General features: G+C 41.3%; 1 protein-coding gene across 1 annotated transcript; it reads right to left on the bottom strand.

Moving 5' to 3' along the window:
- Positions 1-2246: 2246 nt before the first annotated feature.
- On the bottom strand, positions 2247-8909 carry LOC145786845 (uncharacterized). The gene is made up of 2 exons (XM_082598586.1): positions 8437-8909; positions 2247-8296 (listed from the first exon to the last, which is right to left on the bottom strand). Exon 2 carries the CDS (start codon positions 7776-7778, stop codon positions 2247-2249), a length of 5532 nt encoding a protein of 1843 aa, XP_082454712.1. The 5' UTR covers positions 7779-8296; positions 8437-8909.
- Between the last annotated feature and the right edge of the window lie 13808 nt (positions 8910-22717).

The following is a 22717-nucleotide window of genomic DNA, read 5'->3' as shown; positions in this document are numbered from 1 at the left end:
AAAATAGTAAGGTTATAAGTACACCTACCTACTGGCCTTCTGGTTCTTGTGTTTTTTATCCACAGAAGTTCTACAGAGTCTTCAAAAGTTTTTCCATCCTCTTCGACCAATCGCCATCTTTCGGTGAAGCGGTGGCCATGTGCTCCAACCAGTTGTTTGTATATCAATATCTTGGACTGGATCGTCATGCTATTGTCTGATTGTTTATCTATTTTTCTAACATGCCGAATTGGATTTTTTTTTCACTTGTTATGGTTTAACGTGTAAAACATACGGTAACCCAAATTTATCATATTACTGTGACATGCCACTATCACATCCCAGCTGGCGATGCCTGTCGTTTTTGCATTAATTCAACGTTTGCTAACGTTGGATCAGTGTGGAGGTGACGAGTTTAGCTGACTGGGGTCTAAAATTATCGCTTTATCAATGCAACTGTTATCAAAGCACGCTTGATATTTTCAAGACATAACTTCCCTGGGTAAAATAAGAATTTCCGAAAGATGATGATGTTGTTCTTGCTAGTTTGTTTTATTTGTTTTGTCATTGTTTTCAATGTCGTCAAGTTATAGGCTATCTATTTTGTGAGTCATGCAAGGCCTATGGTGCGTTGCGCTTGAAATGGCTTTGCCCGTGGTAGGATTTCTTTGTGGAGTTTTCTTTGCTATGAGCTAAACGCATCAAGACGTGTTCCCCTTACGACCATCAGCACTCTTGATTACGCACCATGGCCGATCTTCATAGCAACTGTCCATACAAATCTTAAATAGCCTATATCAGCTAAAGCTATGTGGGCTAATAAAGCTATAGCCTAAATTTATTTGTTTTTTGTTTTGTAACATTTTCTTTTTTTATTTTCCTTTATATCTTAAATTTTTCTGAAGGTGTTCCGACCGTGCCAAATTTCTTTCAACTCAATAACTTACTTCGGTCACAAGCACGTTTTAACGTTCGCGTTTTGTCGCTTCTACCCTTTTCTCGACCTTTGCTATGTTGACGTGTATTGTTTTGATATAATGGTCAGAAATAAAAACAACTGAACTGAACTTTCTATGGTCAGACTGCACAGCACACAATAGCCTGATATGTAGGTCTGATTTACACTTTACACCAGGCCCGGATTTAGGGGGGGGGCAGAGGGGGCAGTTGCCCCGGGCCCCCCGATTTTTAAAGGGCCCCCCTAGGTGGAAAAAAAATGTGATTTTGTGTTATTTTTTCCTTTTGGCCTTTGAAGTTTTTGCAAAATGCTGTGCAGTACTGGACTGATGCTGCTGTAGACGTAGAGATGGTTTTTCGCGAAAAATTTTTTTGCACGGGGGCCCCCCGATCTAAAAGTGCCCCGGGCCCCCCATCAGCTAAATCCGGCCCTGCTTTTCACCCCATTGTATTTGTACGTAATATTTTACAAGCCGTGTACAGCTCGGCTTGGCTAAGCGTTCTCCTTATTTCAGTAAAGTCAGGATACACCTAGCTGCGTCCGACAATATCTGCAACCTCCACTTGTGTCAACGCGCGTCTTTCTCCTCACTGTCCAACAGCAGACCAATTGTTCGGAGTTTTAGCGGTTTTCTATTAAAGAACGAAACACATATGAATAGGCTATTGGCACAGAATACTAAATAGACAGAACGCTAATAATTTTGGTTTAGTTAGTTTGACAATTATGGATCTATGGTACGGTACTATAATAAATTCACAATGTTATTTACCAAACTATTTTGTGTCCACGGTGCAGATAATCCAAAGTGACGCAATTAAGCGGATGATTCCAATATACAGCAACAAACAAAACAATACCACTGCAAAGGTCTAATACAAAGTTTTGCTGTGAAGTAAAACAAATAACATACGGTAACTACATTTCAACTATTTCTTTTCTCTGCATTATGACTACTAGGCCTACCTCTAGCTCTGACATTGCAACCATACTCAACAAATCAAATACTGTACATAAAACTCGGTCAGTGAAAGAATTTACATCATAGAAACGACGCTTTCGTTGGTGTTGTCCATCTGCCAATCTTCTTCGCTATACTCGACTGCCCAGAGATACCAATAAAATGAGGTCATCGTCTCTTCGTCGCCGAAGCGAAAACCTTTAGCAATCCAATTTACGCTTCATTTAACTGACCAGCGTGATGGCGTCGTACACAACTTACGGCACAAACAAAAAGATATAAAATATTCTACACTCCACCCAAAATATGCTACTACATCTAAACAACATATTTTACAAGCAAAATATTTTAACAATCATTTTCTTCATTTCTACACAACCACATGGGTGGCGCGCCTCTAAGTTGTTCGTCAGCAGGTATGATTAAACACAATTTGGTGATGGGACGTTTAATTTCGTTGTTTTTTGTTTTAACCAAAACCGACCGAACCACTTCATTTTTGTCTGGATATGTCTCTATTACACGCCCTAACAGCCATTGCGACCTCGGAACAGATTGATCAACTATCAAGACGATGTCATTTTGCACCAAATTTTGTCTTAACTTTTTCCACTTCTGACGATGGGCAATTGTTGGCAAATACTCCTTGATCCATCTTTTCCAAAAGACGTCAGCGAGGTATTGTACCTGTCTCCAACGATTAGACCAGTTTACATCCCTTTCCGTGGTCTCAGTCAAGGGCAAATTGTTACTTGGTTTTACCATTAGCAAATCGTTTGGTGATAACGGTTTATCGTTTTTTTCTACAAAGGTAATTGGAGTCAAGGGCCGAGAGTTTACAATTGCTTCTACTTCCACAAACAGTGTGCTCAAATTCTCGTCCGTATATGTACTGTGTGGAGACAAAGACAACAGGATTTTTCGTACTGAGCGTATCAACCTTTCCCACGCTCCTCCGTGGTGACTGGCTGAAGGGGGATTGAAATGCCAGTCTATTTCCTTTTGAAGAAGGAAGTTTTCAATCTTTTGCTGATTCCAGGTGCGCATAGCACTTCTTATAACCTTTTCCGCTCCAACAAAATTCGTTCCATTGTCCGAATAAATGTGAGCTACCTCGCCTCTTCTGGCGATGAATCGTCTCAAGGCGTTTATGAAGGAATCAATAGTCAAGGAATGTGCAATTTCCAAATGAACTGCTCTTGTTGTTAGGCAGGTAAAGATACATCCATATCTCTTAACTAAACTCCTACCCTGTTTCACATTGATAGGACCGAAGTAATCAACACCCGTGGCAAAAAAGGGGGGTTGATTTGTTTGCATACGACATGTTGGTAAATCAGCCATCAGTTGCTCACCAGGTGTCGCATTCTGTTTCCTGCATACTGTACAGTCCTTTATCACTCCTCGAATGGCAGAGCTACCTTTCTCCACCCAGTATGCAGTCCGTAGCGCTGTGAAAGTATGGTTTATACTGGAATGACCAGCAGTCACGTGAAAATGTTGAATTACCAGTTTAGTTAGCCATGAATTATGAGGCAAAATGACTGGATGCCTCAAATTGAAGTCTACTGGTGCCTCAGACAGACGTCCGCGAACTCTAAGGGTTTCTTCGTGCAAAAAAGGGTTCAACTTAAGCATAGCATTAGGACAATTTTGTTTCGATGCATCTTTACCTTTGGACAAAAGTCGAAACAGTGCTGGGAAACATTTCCTTTGCTCATGTTGTAGCAAACGTTTTTCGGCTACCTTCAACTCATCTACAGATAGCCGCGGAGATGCATTTACCTTTCCAGAAGGCCTTGAACTTTTCGACTTAAGAAACTCAAAGTATCTCAGCCACCAGGCAGTTGCCTTTTTCAATCGATATAGCGATGAAAAACTACTAATCAAACGGTCGGTAGATGTTTCTGCATTGAAACATGAAAAGACCCGACTGGTAGGAACAACTCGTCTTTCAAACATAGGAAATTCATCCGACAGTTCAGATAGTTTCTCCAGCTGATACGGCCAATGTTCAGGAGACTCGACCAGGAATTGTGGACCTTTCAACCACCGAGAAGATTCGACAAGTGCACCAGCAGACATACCACGAGACACATCGTCTGCCGGGTTGAGCTTTGTAGGCACATACCTCCAGTTCGCAATCTCACTGTGTCGCTCAATTTCCGCCAGTCGGTTTGCTACGAATACAGGAAATCTCTTGCGGCTGTTGTAAATACTCTGTAACACCGCGGTAGAATCAGACCAGAACACTGATTCGCAATCTTTCAACCTCAGCTCCTCCCGAAGTAATACATCCAACCTCACAGCAGCAACTGCGGCAAGCAGTTCCAATCTTGGAATTGTAGTGGCATTGGAAGGAGAGAGATGACACTTGGACATTAAAAACGTACAGTACGCGTTTGAGTTTTGATCGACCATCCGAAGATATGATACGGCACCATATGCTACACTAGAAGCATCAGCAAAATGGTGCAGCTCATATTTTGTGATGACTCTATCGCCGGGGGGTTTCAGACATCTTTCTACACGCATGTTCTCTAACAAGGGAAGACTGGCGAGCCACGCCCTCCAGCGGTTAGCATGCTCTTCAGCAATCGGCTCATCCCAGTCGTATTCATTCAAATTTCTCAAGATCAGTTTGGCTTCAAGCGACACCGGGGCTACAAATCCAAGTGGATCAAACAAGGAGTGAGACATAGACAAAATCCCCCTCCTCGTATATGGTTTCTCAGGAATTTCCACTTTCACTAAAAACTCGTCTCTTCGAACGTCCCAGTGGACCCCAAGAACACGCTCGTTAGCGCAACTATCCATAGCTAAACCTTTGTGAAACTGAGAATGTTGGTCGTTGGGAACCTCATCAAGCACGTCTTCATTGTTAGACAGCCACTTGGTCAAATTGAAACCGGCCATGCTTACAATCGATCGGAGTTCCTTTATTAAACACTTAGCCTCATCTACGGTTGCCACTGACAACAGACAGTCATCAACATAGAAATTATTGTTCACAACCTCTGAAGTTTTTGCAGAAAACTCATTGCCAAACAGATGCGCGGCATGCTTCAGACAAAACGAGCAACAACTAGGCGATGACGTTGCACCAAATAAATGCACAGTCATCCTATACGGGACAGCAGGCTTCGCGACATCACCGTCAGGCCACCATAGAAAACGAAGTGCGTCTCTGTCATCAGGCTTGACCTTGACCTGATGGAACATCGCTTCAATATCAGCAGTAATGGCTATGGGCTCCTTTCTGAATCTATTCAGCACACCAACCAAGCTATTGATTAAGTCAGGTCCCTGCATAAGGTTTTGATTAAGCGAATCTCCTCTGTACTTTGCTGCGCAATCGAAAACGATTCGCAATTTTTCAGGCTTTTTAGGATTAACAACGCCATGGTGGGGAAGGTACCAAGACAAATCGTTCAATATTTCGTGTTCAGGAACTCTTTCCGCATAGCCTCGCTCGACGTAACCTTGCATCACAGAAACGTATTTCTTATGATAAGTGTCATCATTTATCAAACGTTTTTTCAATGTCTTCAACCTGCCTTCTGCCATGGAGCGATTGTTTGGTAACTGAATATCTTTATTTCTCCACAGTAAAGGAAGTTGGAAATGTCCATCAATTAACTCAACAGAAGTTTCCATCATATCCAAAGACACTCTATCCTCTCTAGAGTTAGGACAGTCCAACTTTCCAGGGTAAACGTGTTCATGAGGCGGCAACAAGATCTCATCATCACGAGAAGCCGACAAGAACATGCAAGAATAGTCACACGTTTTCTCTAATGCGCCCGATGCTTTACAAATGGATGGGCCATACAACACCCAGCCAAGTGGAGTCTTCATAGCAGCAGGAGAGCCTCTTTTGCCGTAGCGACTATCTAACACAGACAGTAAAAATGGCGCATCGGCACCGATTAGAAGGCCAACCGACTTGTCTTCCAATTCGGGAAATCTTATCCCTTTCAGGTGGCTAAGCTCCTCAATTGCTTCAATATCCGGGACAGGTTTTGCTCTGACTGGTACCTTGTCAACAGTCAAGACTTGGGACAAACATTCCTCTGTTTCACTATCAAGTGGTTTCACAATCAGAGACAACATCATGCCCTTCATTGTCTCACGTTTTGTCGCCATAGTCTGAATGGGTACTTCTCTTTCTTCCCCAGTAGCGTTCAATCTTTTGGCAATGCTGACGTCACAAAACGACATTTCCGAACCTGAGTCAAGAAACGCGTAAGTGGTGACTTCCCTGCCGTTGCAGCTAACCCTCAATGGAACCGTGAGGAGGAAAGGCTTTCCAGAAGACCTTTCACCGTTTACGCTATGGCACGCGTTTGTGCATACTGTGGCATCTTGACCGCCGTCATGTTTGTGCAGCAACGTGTGATGTGGTCCCGTGCATCCTTCCACTGTACAGCTTTCCTTCGACTTGCAATCAGCGGCTATGTGCGATTTTAAAAGGCATCTAAAACACAAGCCTTCTCTTTTTAACATCGCAAAGCGTTCATAGCGATTCAAGTCTAGAAACTTGCTGCACTTGTCCAACCTGTGCTGGCCCTTGCACAAACAGCATTGTTCAAACCTATTAACACTAGGAGAGGGGGAAAGACTTTCTGATCCAGTGTTGAAAACCCCAACTTTGGGACGTCGGACAGGCGGTAGTGGCTTAGACTCCTTAGGCTTCCTTCCGGGACCGAACACATGACGACCAAATAGCGAGTCTGCAATTTCAGACTGCTCACGTACAAAAGCCGCAAAGTCACAAAACTTTGCTTGATGACCTGTTTTTCTTTGGATTTGGACAGAGGTCTTTACCCATTCCACAGCCAAATCATGGGGCAACTTGTCCACTAAATGCAGCATGGTCCCCAATGAGTTGAGGCTCGCATACTCTCCAATGTCTCTGAGCGTTGTTAGAGACTTGTCCAGGACAACGTAGAATTTGGCCAACCCCTCTACATCTTCTGCTCGCAACTGCTTAAAGGCTTTCAGGGTCTCCTCACAGCAGTTCGCTATGATATGAGGCTGGCCATAAACATAGTACAATCTCTGTCGTGCAAACTTGTAGCCCTGAGTTTCATCGGCTGTGTAATGCTCAACCTTTTCTCTAACACGAGGAGAACATTGCTGAAGCAGGTATACCAGCCGCAGCTCGTCGCTTGGCAGTTTTGAGGCGATATGCGCTTCAAAGTTATGAACAAACGTTGAATACTGTAACGGGTCACCATCAAATTTCTGGATAATTGGCCTTGGCAAAAAGAAATCTTCTATTGGGCCTCCGCTATGACGACTAGCTCTCTTTTCATGAACTGGTTGCCGCGATTGCGAAAACCCTACCACAGTTGGCTTTTCGCTTTCTTTTGTGTCACCAGTGGCAGGAACATAAACGGACCGTCCAGTGTCTAAATCTTCATTACTGTCCCAATTACCATCCGATTGTTGGAGATATTTCGACGGCAGTGAAGCAGAATTATCTCGCATCGAAATAGGTGGACTGCGTTCAGTGGTATTGCGATGCTGGTTGACACTTTCAAAACCAGTCTCATCCAAAACCGTAAATTGGCAACCGCTCTGAGATTCTTCTTCCCAAGCTTCGGCTTCCAATTCAGCCATTTCAATTTCCCTATCCGCCTCTCTCATGGCGGCTGCCCGTTTAGCAGCTTCTTGTCTTTCAGCTTCCAAAAATCGCTCTGCAGTCTGTGCCTTTGCGAGTTTGGCCAATTTCACTTTCACTCTACTCTCTCGTTGCTTGAAGCGTGTCGACGACGCTGCAGAACTGCGACTGCCTCGCGAAGAAACATTTGAAACGCTATCAAAAGCAGAAACTGAACTTTCGGGCAAAGGGGGATAACCTTCTTTAACTGACATTTTAAATTTAGGTCTGACGAACAACTTGAGATAAAGTGAATAACAAAACACATGCAATTTAAATCAAACTAGTCAACAATAATCACAATCAGTAGGCTATGTAATAGCAAATATCAATTAAATCGAATTAGTCTACACAACAATAATAGACTAAACAGTAGCCACAGAATCTTACAACACTATAAAGGAAGAAAAGGCACAATTACAATCAGTATGTAATAGCAGATGTCAATTAAATCAAATTAGTCTACAACAACAATAATAGACTAAACAGTAGCCACAGAATCTTACAACACTATAAAGTAAGAAAGGCACAATTACACTAGTTTGAAAACTGATGTACGTAATATTTTACAAGCCGTGTACAGCTCGGCTTGGCTAAGCGTTCTCCTTATTTCAGTAAAGTCAGGATACACCTAGCTGCGTCCGACAATATCTGCAACCTCCACTTGTGTCAACGCGCGTCTTTCTCCTCACTGTCCAACAGCAGACCAATTGTTCGGAGTTTTAGCGGTTTTCTATTAAAGAACGAAACACATATGAATAGGCTATTGGCACAGAATACTAAATAGACAGAACGCTAATAATTTTGGTTTAGTTAGTTTGACAATTATGGATCTATGGTACGGTACTATAATAAATTCACAATGTTATTTACCAAACTATTTTGTGTCCACGGTGCAGATAATCCAAAGTGACGCAATTAAGCGGATGATTCCAATATACAGCAACAAACAAAACAATACCACTGCAAAGGTCTAATACAAAGTTTTGCTGTGAAGTAAAACAAATAACATACGGTAACTACATTTCAACTATTTCTTTTCTCTGCATTATGACTACTAGGCCTACCTCTAGCTCTGACATTGCAACCATACTCAACAAATCAAATACTGTACATAAAACTCGGTCAGTGAAAGAATTTACATCATAGAAACGACGCTTTCGTTGGTGTTGTCCATCTGCCAATCTTCTTCGCTATACTCGACTGCCCAGAGATACCAATAAAATGAGGTCATCGTCTCTTCGTCGCCGAAGCGAAAACCTTTAGCAATCCAATTTACGCTTCATTTAACTGACCAGCGTGATGGCGTCGTACACAACTTACGGCACAAACAAAAAGATATAAAATATTCTACAGTATTTCTGCGCTGCAACTTTTCAGATTATTCGATAGCCGCTCCGATAGCTCATTTGGTTAGGGCGTCCCTTCTGGAACGAAGAAGCTTCAAGATCAAGCGGCGCTGGTTCGACTCTCGGGGTGTGCGCTTGAGCAACGCACGTTAACAGGGCCGGATTAAGGGTACTGAAGGCCTAAGGTTGTTTACTAGGGAAGGGCCTATTTTTGCAAATCAAGGTACCAAAAGTAATGAAAATACATACGGTACATGAAAAATTGAAATTATTAACGGCAAAATAACTTAAACATAAAAGAAAAATGGGGAGTGGCGTAGCCAGGAATTTTGAATGTTTTTTTGTCTGGCGACTGGCGACACCCGTTGGCGTGTTCGCCCAAGACGACACTCAAGGGTGGGGGGTCTGGGGGGCCTCCCCCAGAAATTCTTGAAAAATTACTTTGAATCTGGTGCATTCTGAGAGCATTTTGAACAAAAATGGGGATATGAATAGCCTATTCTTGTAAAATGGTGCTGTCCGGTGGCATAGCAAAAGGATAAGATCATGTTTTCTTCGACATTTTTCGGAAACAAAGCTAAGTCTCTATATTTTTTTGTTGCTAATTCCTGGCTGAGATATTTGAATGTTTGGTATTGGCCAAACTCGCTCTTTTAATGCAGTTTCGTAAAGGCAAACTTTGTTTTAGAGACATAAAGAGACTGAAAGCATCATTTTCAATATCGTGACGTTACACGCGTGCCAAAAGTTTAAACCTTCAACCCCCCCTAGGCTACGCCACTGATGATGGCGCATAGGCCTAATTTGTTTTGGAAACAAACCCAATTTTTATTGTCAAATTTGAAGCAAATGGAAAAAATTTTGGAAAGAAAGAAATGGATAGTAGGTAGTGTTCCAGACGGTTGTTCGCCTGGTCAAACGTCATGTAGAAACCGTTCGGGTCTACTGAATATTACGTCATGGAAATTCCTAAAACATGAGCCAAAATTGCACCATCGTCCGTAAGACTCGTGTCAAACCTGTTTAAACCTGTTTCAGTTGAAACCTGTTTGGACATGAAATGCTGCGTCACACGAACTGCTCTCGTGCCTTTGAGTTATCACAAATTTTTCTGATTCATTCTCGAAGTTGTTTGTTGGAAGTCGGTCGCACATTTAACTGGTTTATTTGGTGCTTGCTAGCTGGACAAATTCTCCGTCTTTTATCCAAGTAATTTGTATTGTAGTGACAGTTTTAGCGGTGTACGGCATTGCACCCCATTTCGATAGCCGCGGGCTAATTTTTACTGGAATACACTTTTGAATAGAGGTTTCGAAAGAGTGTTCATTTTTCGGTCATTATATACAGACGAACGGATTCGGGAATCTTATGTTACAATTTTCCCACGAAGAATTATGGTTTACCGCTGTGACCATAAAAAATAAAAGACGAGTTCTTGTCAGTTGGTAGGTCAAGAAGAAATTAAAGCAAGAAAAATAAAAAACGATTTGTTAGCTGGTAGGCCAAGAAGCACTTGAAGGCATAAAAATAAACGATGTGTTTGTTGTCAGCTAGTGCAGAAGAACTACTTAGAAGTACAAGAAATAATAAAAGAAGATTTGTTGGTTGGTAGTCTACACTCTTACAAAAGCAAAGAAAAGTAAAGACATTTCTTCTCGGTTTGGTACAGAAGAAAAATAACTTTGACATTCATTGGCAAGAAAGAAGATTAAAAGACAATCCATCTGTGCTTGCAGATTCAAGTGGAAGAATCCAAGCAAGTTTGTGGACTTTAGGACTTCATACCCGTACAGCTACGGTATCGTGCATTTAAATTCTTTTTTGTATTTTTACGGTCTTTGCAGTTAAGTTTTTTATAACTACTGTAGCCTAATAATTTTGTGTGTTTGTGTAACTTCATTTTTTTAATTGTTAATTTAGCCCCAACATTTAATATGTCTACGCTCGGTGGCGACAAGGACTCGACCGCCGTAGACTCGACTGAGTTTAAGCCTGATGATGTTCTTTGCGGTCGGGCAGGCCATTCTGGGGAGGGACCCAATAACGATGAGGCTAAGTCAGTTCGAGAGGCCCGGCATCTTAGAAGGGATATTTTGACTCAAATTGGGAAACTTTCTGTAGCCCTAGGTTCTTTGAGTGATAAGCAGGAACTGTTAATTTTTAGATCTAACTTATCTACTTTAGAAGAGGAATTACGGCATTTCCATGCTCTTTTGACTAAAATCTTTAACTCTGCAATCTTGGCAGAACTTCGTGATAGGGTAGATACCGAATTTAACTCGTTAAAAAATAACTTTGAACAAAAAGAAAGTGAGTTCTCAGATATGTTGGATGCTGACATACATCCTGAGGATAGCGCCTCAAATGTAAGCACTAGGATGTCTAGGACTTCGTCTCGGATAGTGGCACAAATTAACCTGCAGCTAAGACGAGAGGAGCTCCAGATACAAGCTGAGGCCGAAGCGAGAGCTGCTGAGGCTGCCGCGAGAGCTGAGGCCATTCGAGCTGAGGCTGCCGCGAGAGCTGAGGCCGAAGCGAGAGCTGCTGAGGCTGCCGCGAGAGCTGAGGCCATTCGAGCTGAGGCTGCCGCGAGAGCTGAGGCCGAAGCGAGAGCAGCTGAGGCCGCCGCGAGAGCTGCTTAGTTCGCACTCAAAGACGCTCAGTTGAGGGCTGAACAACGTAAAGAGGTAGTTTTAGCTGAATATCGATCAGAGGTGGGCTCTCGGCGTAGCTCTAAGAAGGGCTCTTCTAGGCATTCCAGAAATGAACATCAATCGCAGTTTAATTTACATAACCTTTTCCAAACCCCCGTTCAACCTGTGAGTGGACCAGGGCAATCCACACGTTTTCCAGCTGTTTCAGGAGGTCTCGGGGCCGCGGCTAAGGGTCTTCCGAACAGGGCCTCTGAGAGAAGTTTTCACTAAGGGTACGAAGAGTCATTCCGGGCCCCCCTCTCACTCCGGGCCCCCTTTGTCTTGGGCAAAGCGCGTGATGTTTGCTTAGGCGACAGGCGTATTGCACACCATACAACATTTTACTGCAAAATTAGACATCTGAGCGAAATAATCGGAATGGCCCGTTTCGGTGAGTCCGATCCCTTATTGGGGGATTTTTTCAATTTTTTTTTTTAATTATTGGGTACCGTAGCCTAATTATCATTGCCGTTTTAGGGTTAGGGGTTAGGAGTTAGGGTTAGAGGTTAGGAACTCAACGAATCGGACTCACCAAATCGGACTTGCACCGAATAGTAGCAGACCCCGAAATAATAGTATCAGGCTACAATAAAACTATTATTTAATTTTAATAGACTATGCACAATAATATTGAATATGAAAGATAAATATATCACTTACCTCATATGATATAGGCCTACCCCTGGGGCTTTTTTTCGCTGAGACTTTTCGGTCATTTGTCCGAAATGACTTGAAAAAATTCGGCTATTTTTTATTTATTTCGGTCATTTTTGGTTATATATGGTCAATTGACTATATATTTTTTCGGACACTTTGACCAAATTGACCATACCTTTTTCGGACATTTTGCTAAAAAATCAGTCAATGACCGAAAAAAAAACCCCAGGCCTACCCTACTGCCAGATAAGATTGAGCATCATAAAATACAAGTTTATAAGAACAGAGAATGGGATTGGCCTATTCTAAATTAAATTCTATTTTTATGCATCTGAATAATGACATAATATAAAGTTTAGGTTAACTTGAAATTGTCCTTTTTACACTAAAGAAATGCCAAGCATGAAAAAGAAAGAATATCATAGATTTGTGAATACACAGTACTGATAGATTTGTGAATAGCCTACACAGTGCTGATAAAATGAGTAGAAATACCAAAACTTTGAATCAAATGTGAAACTAGAACAACATTGCTGTGCTACACCAACTGAGAAAATTGACCTGATGTGAATTATGTTTCCTCTTACTTTCCAAAAAAGAAGATGCACGTGTTGAAGACAAAAGCAGAAAAATGCACTTGTATGTTATATAAAATAGAAAAAGATGAAGATCAAAACACAATATATTAAGACATTCTGCAAGTTCAACTAAACGGTGTAGAATACAGCACTAAGCTGGTAAGCAGGCAATAAAAGTTCACTGGAGCATACAAACCCTAATAGTGAAGGTGTAAACGGTTAGAAATATAATAAACAAAAACAAAACAGATGTCAGATTTCTGATATATGAAAAGACAAAAAAATGCTGCCCATGAATAGTTCATTACATCCAAATTCTGCTGTACATGAAAAATTCACTATTTATATATAGTTATTAAATTTTCAGTCCGCCATTTAACTTGAGCATGTACAAAATTTTGCTGAGAATGACAATGACCGTCCAAAAGCAAAAAAACTCAAGCACTTTCAAAAGTTCACACTTCAACAGGCTCAAGAGCATCAAATTAGTAGCTGTAGTATGATATGATTGCAAGTCAGCCCGCAATCAAAACTAAGACATTACTTGTACTACAATAACTCCAAGATCAGTATTTAGTTACTAGTTAGCATAACAGCTTGTCTGGACTTTTCCTTCAAAAACTTTTATAACTTGGTCAAAGTAAACTTTGTCATGGTCTTCTTTAACTCTTAGCCAATGCTTGCATGTCAACTATATACCAAAAGCAGTATTTTGTACATCACTGACTTCATTTATTCAGCAAAACAGATTTTTCTTGCCTTTTTTCCTGCAAAAACTTTAATAAGTTCTTTATCAAAGTTAACTTGTCTGGCTAACTTTGATTCTATGCTGAGCCTTGCCAGATTGACTAAACGCTCTTCACCTGTTGTTGATCTCAAATAATTTTTGATCAGCTTTAGTTTGCTGAAGGATTCTCTGAGGAAAGATATCCTATGCAAAGCCTACTGCACAAGACTGCCTGTCACCTTCATATGCTGAAGACCTGAAGTAGCACTACAAATTGATATTGGTTCAAGTTCTCTATTAGATTGCATGTTTTGTGCTTCACTTGGTTCCTCATAAGCACATGGCTGTTCTATGCCATCCTCAGATTCTAATTCAATAGAAATTTGTGAAAATAGAAAAATGTGGTAATGAAAAATTTGTGGTAATATGGAAATTTTGTGTGGAAATGTTGCCAAAATGTGGAAATTATAAAATTTGACATAAAATACTATCAATAAATAAGAGCATTTAAAGTTTTAAACTGTTGTCTTCCGAAATCAAACAAACATGCAAAAAACTACTTATAATAGCATGCGACTAGCATGTTCCGCTGTTTTCGGTTCTGATTTTGGAATACATCCTGACTTTTGACTTTGAACGTAGGGTGACCATATTCATAGTCAAGATGTCTTTCAGATTCTAGCTGCGGTGTCAAGTACAGTACTTTGCTTACTTATTTTGGACATTTTAATAACTGTTAATAACCGATACTGTTAATAAACTAAGTAGTTGTTTTAGACCTTATTTTACACTATAGTGGAAATATAGCCAAGTAATAGCGTTGCCAGATTAGGAATTCTGTCCTAATTTGAGAAGAGTTTAAAGCTGTTGAAAACAAAAAGTTGCATTTTGGAATTTTTTTAGTTCTGGTTAAAGATCAAAACCCTAACTTTGTTCCTAAGTCTAACCCTTACCTTAACACTTCCTAACTTTAATGTTAACTCTGGCAACACCTGATTGTAACCATGGCAACAAGTGAGAAAAAATAGCCACTTTGTTAATGTAAAAGTAAGTCAAAATACCGTTAAAATCGAGAGGAAAATTACAGTAAAAAATGTGGTAATCTGAGGACAAATGTGGTAATACAAGTGGTTAATCTAGCTTTGTAAAAGTGGAAGCACCATCTGGCTCCTACTACTGTTCTCCTAAATTTATTTTAAAGTGAAATAAGCGTGAAACTACCTTTTTCAAATAGTTTTTAAAAAACCCAAAAGCACTCGGGCTTTCAAAAAAAAATCTGGCGGGTTAGGCAATCTCAACCCTGCTTTTACTACACTATGCCCTTCCGGACAAGAGAACAACCAACTTTTATGATTTAATTTAAGGTGTTTTAACAGAACATTTTTAACGTAAAGCATTAAATCACCACTTTGGGCCCCTAATTTGCGCACAATGCACTTAGTTACCTTTCCGGGCCCTCTTGCTACATTACGGGCCCCCCTCAGGACTAAAGAATAACAACTTTTATGCTTGAATTTAGTCGCTTAGGATGGTTTTAACCAAACATTTTTGCGCGTAAACTATAAAATCACAATTCCGGGCCCCCCAACAATCACAGGCCTGGGCTCTCAAGGGTACGCCGTACCCTCCGTACCCCCCTCTCATAGGCCCTGCTTCCGAAGGCTGTAGAGCCAAGGTCTGCGAATTACAACCGAACTCCTCCCCCAGAGCGTACAGGTCACGGGGCCGCCATTAGTAGTAATGCTTTGCCCCCTTCACAGTTTTCTGCGCCGCTAGGTTTTGATCGCCCAGCTACACGTAATTTGGATGGTTGTGAGAGGCGTATCGCGTCTCCTGATTTTAACGTGTGTGAGGATCGTGATCGGGCTGTGCATGTGACTGAGCCCACTCAGCCCCTTAAGGGATATAGCTTGTCTTCTCCCGCTAAATCGAGTTCTCAACAGCAGGATTGCTTTTTTGAATACCAAAATAGTAGGACGTTTTTCGATAAGGCGGCCTTGATTGGTTACGATGGTAATAATATGCCATTTATCTTCTTCAAAAATCGTGTTACGGCCTTAATGGCAGCTTCGCCCTTTAAGGGAACTCGTTTGACTTTGTTACAAGCAGCTTGTGTTAGGACAGCTGCGCAAACGATTGCTAATTTGGTTTCTGACACCCCTGGCTTGTCAGAGGAAGACAGGATAGAAATGTCGTTAGCTCGCTTGTCCCAGCGTTTTGTGGTTCGTGGAGGTCTTTTCGCAGAACCAGAAATTAGAAAGTATCGCTATGGTAGCAAATTGACTTCGACCTCTTCCAGTGATCTGAAAGAGTTTAAAGATGAATTATCGCAGTGTATGCTTTACGCGCAAGCTTATGGTCAGCGTGATAAATTAGAAGGACGTTTTGTTTTGGATTTGGCTAAGCGACTCCCGTTTGACGCTAAGCAGCGTTATCTTGACTTTTTAGGTGATCAGTATGGTGGCACTGATGAGCCTACTTTTCAGAGTTTGTTTGAATTTGTAGTACGGGAGGAAACGCGTAAGTCGACTGATTTTAGCATTATGCTAATGGGCGATTCTGGTGAGTCGCAGCCAGGGATATCTATAACTACGGGATTGGAAACTCTATCCAGTGCTATACATCAGTAGGGTCATCACATTACTAGGACTACAGAAAGATTAACAAAATAAAATACCGACTAAAAGATATACAAAGTTAGATTTTGCAATAATAATACAAAATGTACACTCACATAAACTTAATTGATGTATAAAAGTACATTTACGCTGCTAGAAAAAAAAACGATGAATCCAAAAAATGAATGAATGCAACGAGTCCAGAAACAGCCTACTGTTGTTCTTTAGCATTGTGCGTACTGCAAATCGGATCAGAAGTAAATGAGGAGTGTTCAGCAATCAGTGAAATATGCTGTTGTATTAACAACTTGTTCACTGATTGATCCAGTGCGAAACCAATCCGTTTACGACGTCATCAGAACTAAAACCAATAGTCATTCTGGAAATTTTTTAAGCAGCAAACAAAATACAACATAACTGCACTAATGGAATACAAACAAATACACAAAGCAGGCAAGCATAGACCTTACAATTTACAGGTGAATTAATGATTACACTTTTGGTTGTTCGTTTAGCCTACTACTTGCTACACTTTGAGGTCAATTTATGTGATTATTTATCACAGCAGCGCACAAAGAAAAATGACCCTACTGGTGTATAAAATGGTTTTCAGTTCCACAGAGTTTCCAATCCCGTAGTTATAGATATCCCTGGTCGCAGCAATTTAAAAAGTTTGGCAAAGGAAAATTGCCTTCATGTCCGGTTAGGCAGACGTCCGTAAAACCCCATGATGATGTGATGTCAGGGAGTTCGCAGTACTCGACTGTTGCTGGCGCACCGCGCGGTGGTGAAGCCAGACGTAAAAACCTACCGGCATGCATTTGTTGTTCGTCACGTGGTCAAGTTGAATATCATTTTTTGTCTAATTGTAAAGAATTTTTGCGCTTGACACCTAAAGATCGGAGAGATGTCATTGTGAAAGCTGGCAAATGCTTGAATTGTTTGCGCCAGCATATGGTTAGGGATTGCGTTCATGCAAATAACTGTCGTAAGTGTGGGCCTAACAACGATAGGAAACACTATTTTCTTCTGCATGATTTTTATGTGACGTCACGTGATTCTCTGGATTCTGTTGGGAAAGATGATGCTCGTGCCAGAGTTCCTGTGCGTAATGTTAAGATTGGAAATGTTAAAGCAGCTTTTAACCGCGTTACTGCTGCTCGTGTTTTGAATCCAATGACTGGCAAATCGAAGTTGGTGTATTGTCAGCATGATCCTGGTTTGCAGTTGACGTTTGTTTCGAGTGATTTGGTGTGTGAACTTAATCTTAAACCGTACGATAAAGCGTCGTTTAAAATGGATACCCTGGCTGGTCAGAAAGCTACTTGTGCTGACCTTGTCAAACTCAACATCCAGTCGTTAGAGACAGATGAACTGTTTTGTGATATAACTTCGGTGGTTAACCCAGCTTGGGCTGACGATGTTAAAACTTTACCGCATAAACAAGATTTAAATGGTTTCCGTCATTTTCATGACGTGAATATGTTTCATTTGAATGATTGTAGTACTGTAGATGTACTGATTGGCAACGACAACGCTTATTTGATGTGGGCCAAAGAAGAGCGTGTTGGTGAAAATCGTAGTGAACCGCATGCTTTACTCACTCCTCTCGGTTGGTTGGCTTGTGGTGGTAAGTCACCCTTAGATGAAAGCGTTGCTAAAGTGTGCAGAGTGCAGACGTCTTCAGAGTCGGATGTCATCTCTGGCTTTCAGCGTAAAATTGAGTCTCGTGATATGGAAATAGCAGACCTGAATAAAGTCATTCAGGATTTGACGTTGCAAAATGAAACCTGTGAATTGTCTCGCAATGATAAGTTGGCTAGAGAACTTGTTGAACCGAATATTGAGTTGAAAGATGGTCGATTTGAGATACCTGTTCCGTTGAAGGAAGATATTGATTTACCTAACAATTTTGTGTTGGCGTCAGATAGAGTTGCTGCTTTAAGGAAGAAGGCTTTAAAACAACCTGAACTTCGTGATTTTCTTACTGACGCCATGAAAGATCTTAAATCAAATGGCTATATTGAGCGTACTGGTGAAGCAGGAAATGTCAAGGGATTTGAATGGTATTTACCATACTTTGTTACGTCACAATTAAAAAAGCGCATTGTTTACGATGGCAAGTCTGAATTTCGAGGAACTTGTGTTAATGATGTAATGTTTTCGGGTCCTGACTTGTTAACCGTATCTGTTACTGGCGTAGACCTTATGGTCTCGCCCTCTGCTAATTCAGCAATTTCACATAGAAGCAGTGACGCTAGAAACCTGAGATTTCTTGACTTTTTCTTTTTTTTCTTGGCCCAAATTTTAATCCCGATTATGTTGGTATCGGATAATTGTGAAGTTCACAATAAACCTTTTGTCACAGCCAGTTATAAAATGCAAGAAATTTCCTGATATTCAATAGCTTGATTGACAGTTTACTATTAGCGTGCGGTTTCATTTTGTGTTTGTTATTCATTACGCGACAGCGCTAAAATTCCATTCTGTACCCAGGCAGCAAAATCCGTCATTTTTACATTGATTCAATGTCGATTTTGCTGTCTGGGTAGGGAGTTGGTCTTTGACGCGATATGAGTCATTCTTTGATGGCAGACAATGATGAGGAAGGTAATTTATTATTTGCGCAAATTGCTTTGTAGTGCAAAAAGTGCATGGAATATTGATTGCACAGAAACGCAAAAACCAAATTGATGAAATTCTGTGTTCTATGCAAGAGGATTTTCAAAATAAAATGTGAAGTGAGAAATTTGACCAAGAAATGGCGAAAATAAGTCAAAAACCGAGTTTTTATCACCTTTTCTACCTAAAATACACAACCACAAATATATTTTGCAAAATAAATTGATTGAAGTGATAGATAAGGCTTTTGACCAACGGCATACTTTTTCCCGTTGTTATTTGATATAAGCCGACGGAGTAATTAGCAATAAGAGAGACGTAGACCTGATGGTCTCGGCCAGTAACTCTTGACGCCAAAAGGAAGCAGTGACAGATACGGTTAAACCCTCTGGTAGATGTCTTGGCTAGATTTCGGCTTGGTAGATTTGGTCTCATGGCTGATGTGACTAAATGCTTCTTTCAAGTAAAGTTACCTGAGTCGCAAAGAGATTTGTTTCGTATATTGTGGTTTGAAGATGATGACCTTGAAAATGGTAGGATGGTACCATTTCGTTTTTGTGTACACCCTTGGGGAATAAAGAGTAGCCCGTATATCGCTTGCTTGGCTATAAAGAAAATGATCGAGCAGAATCCCAGCAGTGCTGGTGAATTGACTCTCTGCAATATTGCAAATAATATGTACATGGATGATTTTATATTTTCGGCTGATAGCTTAGAGGAAGCTCAGCAAATCACTCATGAATCAATTGCTTTGTTTGATAGCCGTGGGTTTAAACTTGGTAAGTGGAGTGCTAACAAGGAGGCTATGATTGTCTTGTCAAATTTGGATAATGAGATGCTTTCACCTTTGATTCGTGACATTGACTTTCAGACTGAAAATATGACTTTGCCATCAGCGAAGACATTGGGTTGTGTGTGGCAAACCGAGTCTGACGAGATGCGTATCGCATGTTCCTTAAAGCCCTTAGCTAAACACACGGGCCGAAGTATGCTCAGTCAGCTTGGACAAAATTTTGATCCGCTAGGCTTTGGAGCGCCATTTTTTCTAAAAGCACGCCTTATACTTCAGCAATTGGCGATAGACAAGTTTGATTGGGACACCGAGGTCCCTGATAGCTTTGTTAAAGAGTGGGAGTTGTGGCTTCGCTCTTTGGACCTGCTTAAGGATTTTTCGTTACCGAGATGGTATTTTGCAAACTCTGGTGTGTGCAGTCCGGATGATATTGTTTCATATCAATTGCATGGGTTTAGTGATGCTTCGAATCAAGCTTTCTCTTCTGTTGTTTACTTACGTAGACTGGTTAACGGAGTTCCGAGTGTATCTTTCGTTCTGGGTAAATCTACCATTGTTGTAAAAAATCAGTTTTCTTGGCCGATAGCTAGAAAAGAGCTTGTTGCCGCTTTGAATACAGCAAGACTCGTGAAGCAGGCCTACGAGGCATTGAAGATGCCCGACTGCCTTAAGTATTTTTGATGTGATTCTCGTACTGTGTTGCTGTGGGTTAAAAACCCTGATTTACGTTTGAATAAGTTTATTACGCGTCGAGTTGAGCATATTTTATTGTTGTCTGGAGCCCAGGATTGGCGTTTTTGCCCTACCGATATGAACCCAGCTGATGTTGGCACAAGGCCAAATCTTATTACAAAGAAAGAATTTCGAGAGTTGTGGTTAAATGGTTCTTATAGTCTTCTCTACCAGTGTGAGGAAATTCCATCTGTAGAAAATGCCACTCCAGTACCTGTCCATAGCCTATATCTTCGTGACGAAGAGGAGTCGCTTGACGTTGGACAGGGTGGTCTTCACAGATTGATCGAGGCCGCACCTTCTTTGTATGTTATGAAAAAGAGAATCGCTTGTTTGGTTGCTTTTGTTGAATTTTTGTGCTGTAAAACGAGAAAGCGTAGCTTTGTGAAGCCAAAACTGGATGCATCTTATCTTAACAGTGCTTCAGAGTTGGCTGTGAAGTTTGTTCAGAAGAGCGTGTATGGCGATGTGGTACATTTAATGACCAAACGATCGCCGGATGCCCTTGAGGAAGTGATAAAGCGAGGTAGTGTTGGCGCTTCGCAACGTGAGAAGGAACTCTTGAAAGAATTACGTTCACTTAAAAAGTACAGACCTTGTGTAGATGACGCTGGTGTAATCCGCATTGAAGGGCGCTTAAGTAATTCTCCCGAGATCTCTCTTGAAGCAAAGCATCCGATTGTTTTACCTTCGAAGCACTTCTTCACTAGGCTTGTTGTACTGTCGCATCATAATGGAAATGCGCACTGTGGAGTACAGCACACTTTGTTGTCTACGCGACAGAAGTTTTGGATCGCTAATGGTAATGCCTCCGTGAAGAGGTATCTTAATGACTGTGGTGTATGCGCGATTGAGAAAGCTCGACCTATAAGGCAGCTCATGTCTGATTTACCTTTGTCTCGCACAACTGCGCATAGGAAACCCTTTTTTGATTGCGGCTTAGACTATCTTGGACCTTTAACTTTTGTCGAAGGTAGAAGTCACAAAAAAGCTTGGGGACTCTTGTTCACATGTATGGCATCTCGCGCTATTCATGTTGAGCTGGTTACGTCATTGTCGCTGAGTGATTTTTTACTTGCCTTTACAAGGTTTACAGATTTACGTGGGCAGGTTAATGCTATCTATTCCGACAATGGAAGTACCTTTCAGGCAGCATCTAAGAAGTTACCCGAGTTGATAGAATCAGCTGAATTTCACAACGCCCTGAGACAGAGAGAGATAAACTGGGAATTTATACATCCGTATGCTCCGGCGCAAGGTGGCGCCTGGGAGGCAATGGTTAAACAATTTAAAATCGCATTTTTTCACATTTTGGACTCTTCAATTCGTAAGCCCAAATTTATTGAACTGCTTACGTACACAGGCAGTGCCGTTCGGATCGTGAACGAACGCCCTTTGGTACCTTTGAGTGACGACCCTAGGGATTTTTATGTCATCACCCCTGCCTCACTTTTGACCCCATACTTAGATCCATACTGTGCTGTTGGGCAACCACATGATCGTGACCAATTAAGGAGGGATTATAGGTTCAATTTGTCACTTTCTCATCAGTTTTGGAGTAAATGGATCGATTTTTACTTGCCAGGTCTTCAGGGCCGGAAAAAATGGCAAAAAATGGCCGAGAATTTGGAGCCTGGTCAACTTGTAGTGGTAGGTTCTCTCCAGGACATTGGTAAACGTGGGAAGTATCAACTTGGGAGGGTGCATGAGGTAGTTCCACAAATTAGGAAAGGGAAGCCTGTGGTTCGTAGAGCTAAAGTTGCCGTCTGCAACTATGATGAGACTACGGGGAAAGTGAAAGTAGACTATGTGTTGAGGGATATTTCGTGCCTCGCCCCCGTAAAGAACACCTAAGTGTTAGGGTTTGAGCCTGGTTTTGTCTGCGGTGGCCGACACTTGTCTGAGCCCAGAACAGTCGGTTATTATCGCAACCATTGTATATAGCGTCATTTTTTGCGTGTACCTACTACCTATGGTACCAATTTCATGTATCGTCGTGTTTATTCTTATTGCTGTTCATTCTTTGCATGCCCTTTGTATTTGCGTATTAACTTAAACGTGAGTGATTCAAACAATTTGTGTATCATGTGTTTTTATTCATTGGCTCACAATTGTCGTCAATTCTTTTTTAGTTATGCCATGTCAGACTGTCATAACTAGGGCCGCTATGTTCCAGACGGTTGTTCGCCTGGTCAAACGTCATGTAGAAACCGTTCGGGTCTACTGAATATTACTTCATGGAAATTCCTAAAACATGAGCCAAAATTGCACCATCGTCCGTAAGACTCGTGTCAAACCTGTTTAAACCTGTTTCAGTTGAAACCTGTTTGGACATGAAATGCTGCGTCACACGAACTGCTCTCGTGCCTTTGAGTTATCACAAAT

The sequence above is a fragment of the Aplidium turbinatum genome, chromosome 17 (assembly GCF_918807975.1).
Source record: "Aplidium turbinatum chromosome 17, kaAplTurb1.1, whole genome shotgun sequence".
Lineage (NCBI taxonomy): Eukaryota > Metazoa > Chordata > Ascidiacea > Aplousobranchia > Polyclinidae > Aplidium > Aplidium turbinatum.
The sequence above is the reverse complement of the archived record's forward strand: the minus strand, read 5'-3'. Positions and strand labels throughout refer to the sequence as shown.

What these genes read in the sequence shown, in the direction of transcription:
- LOC145786845 (XM_082598586.1), bottom strand. Translation starts at nt 7,778, where the DNA reads ATGTCAGTTAAAGAAGGTTATCCCCCTTTGCCCGAAAGTTCAGTTTCT.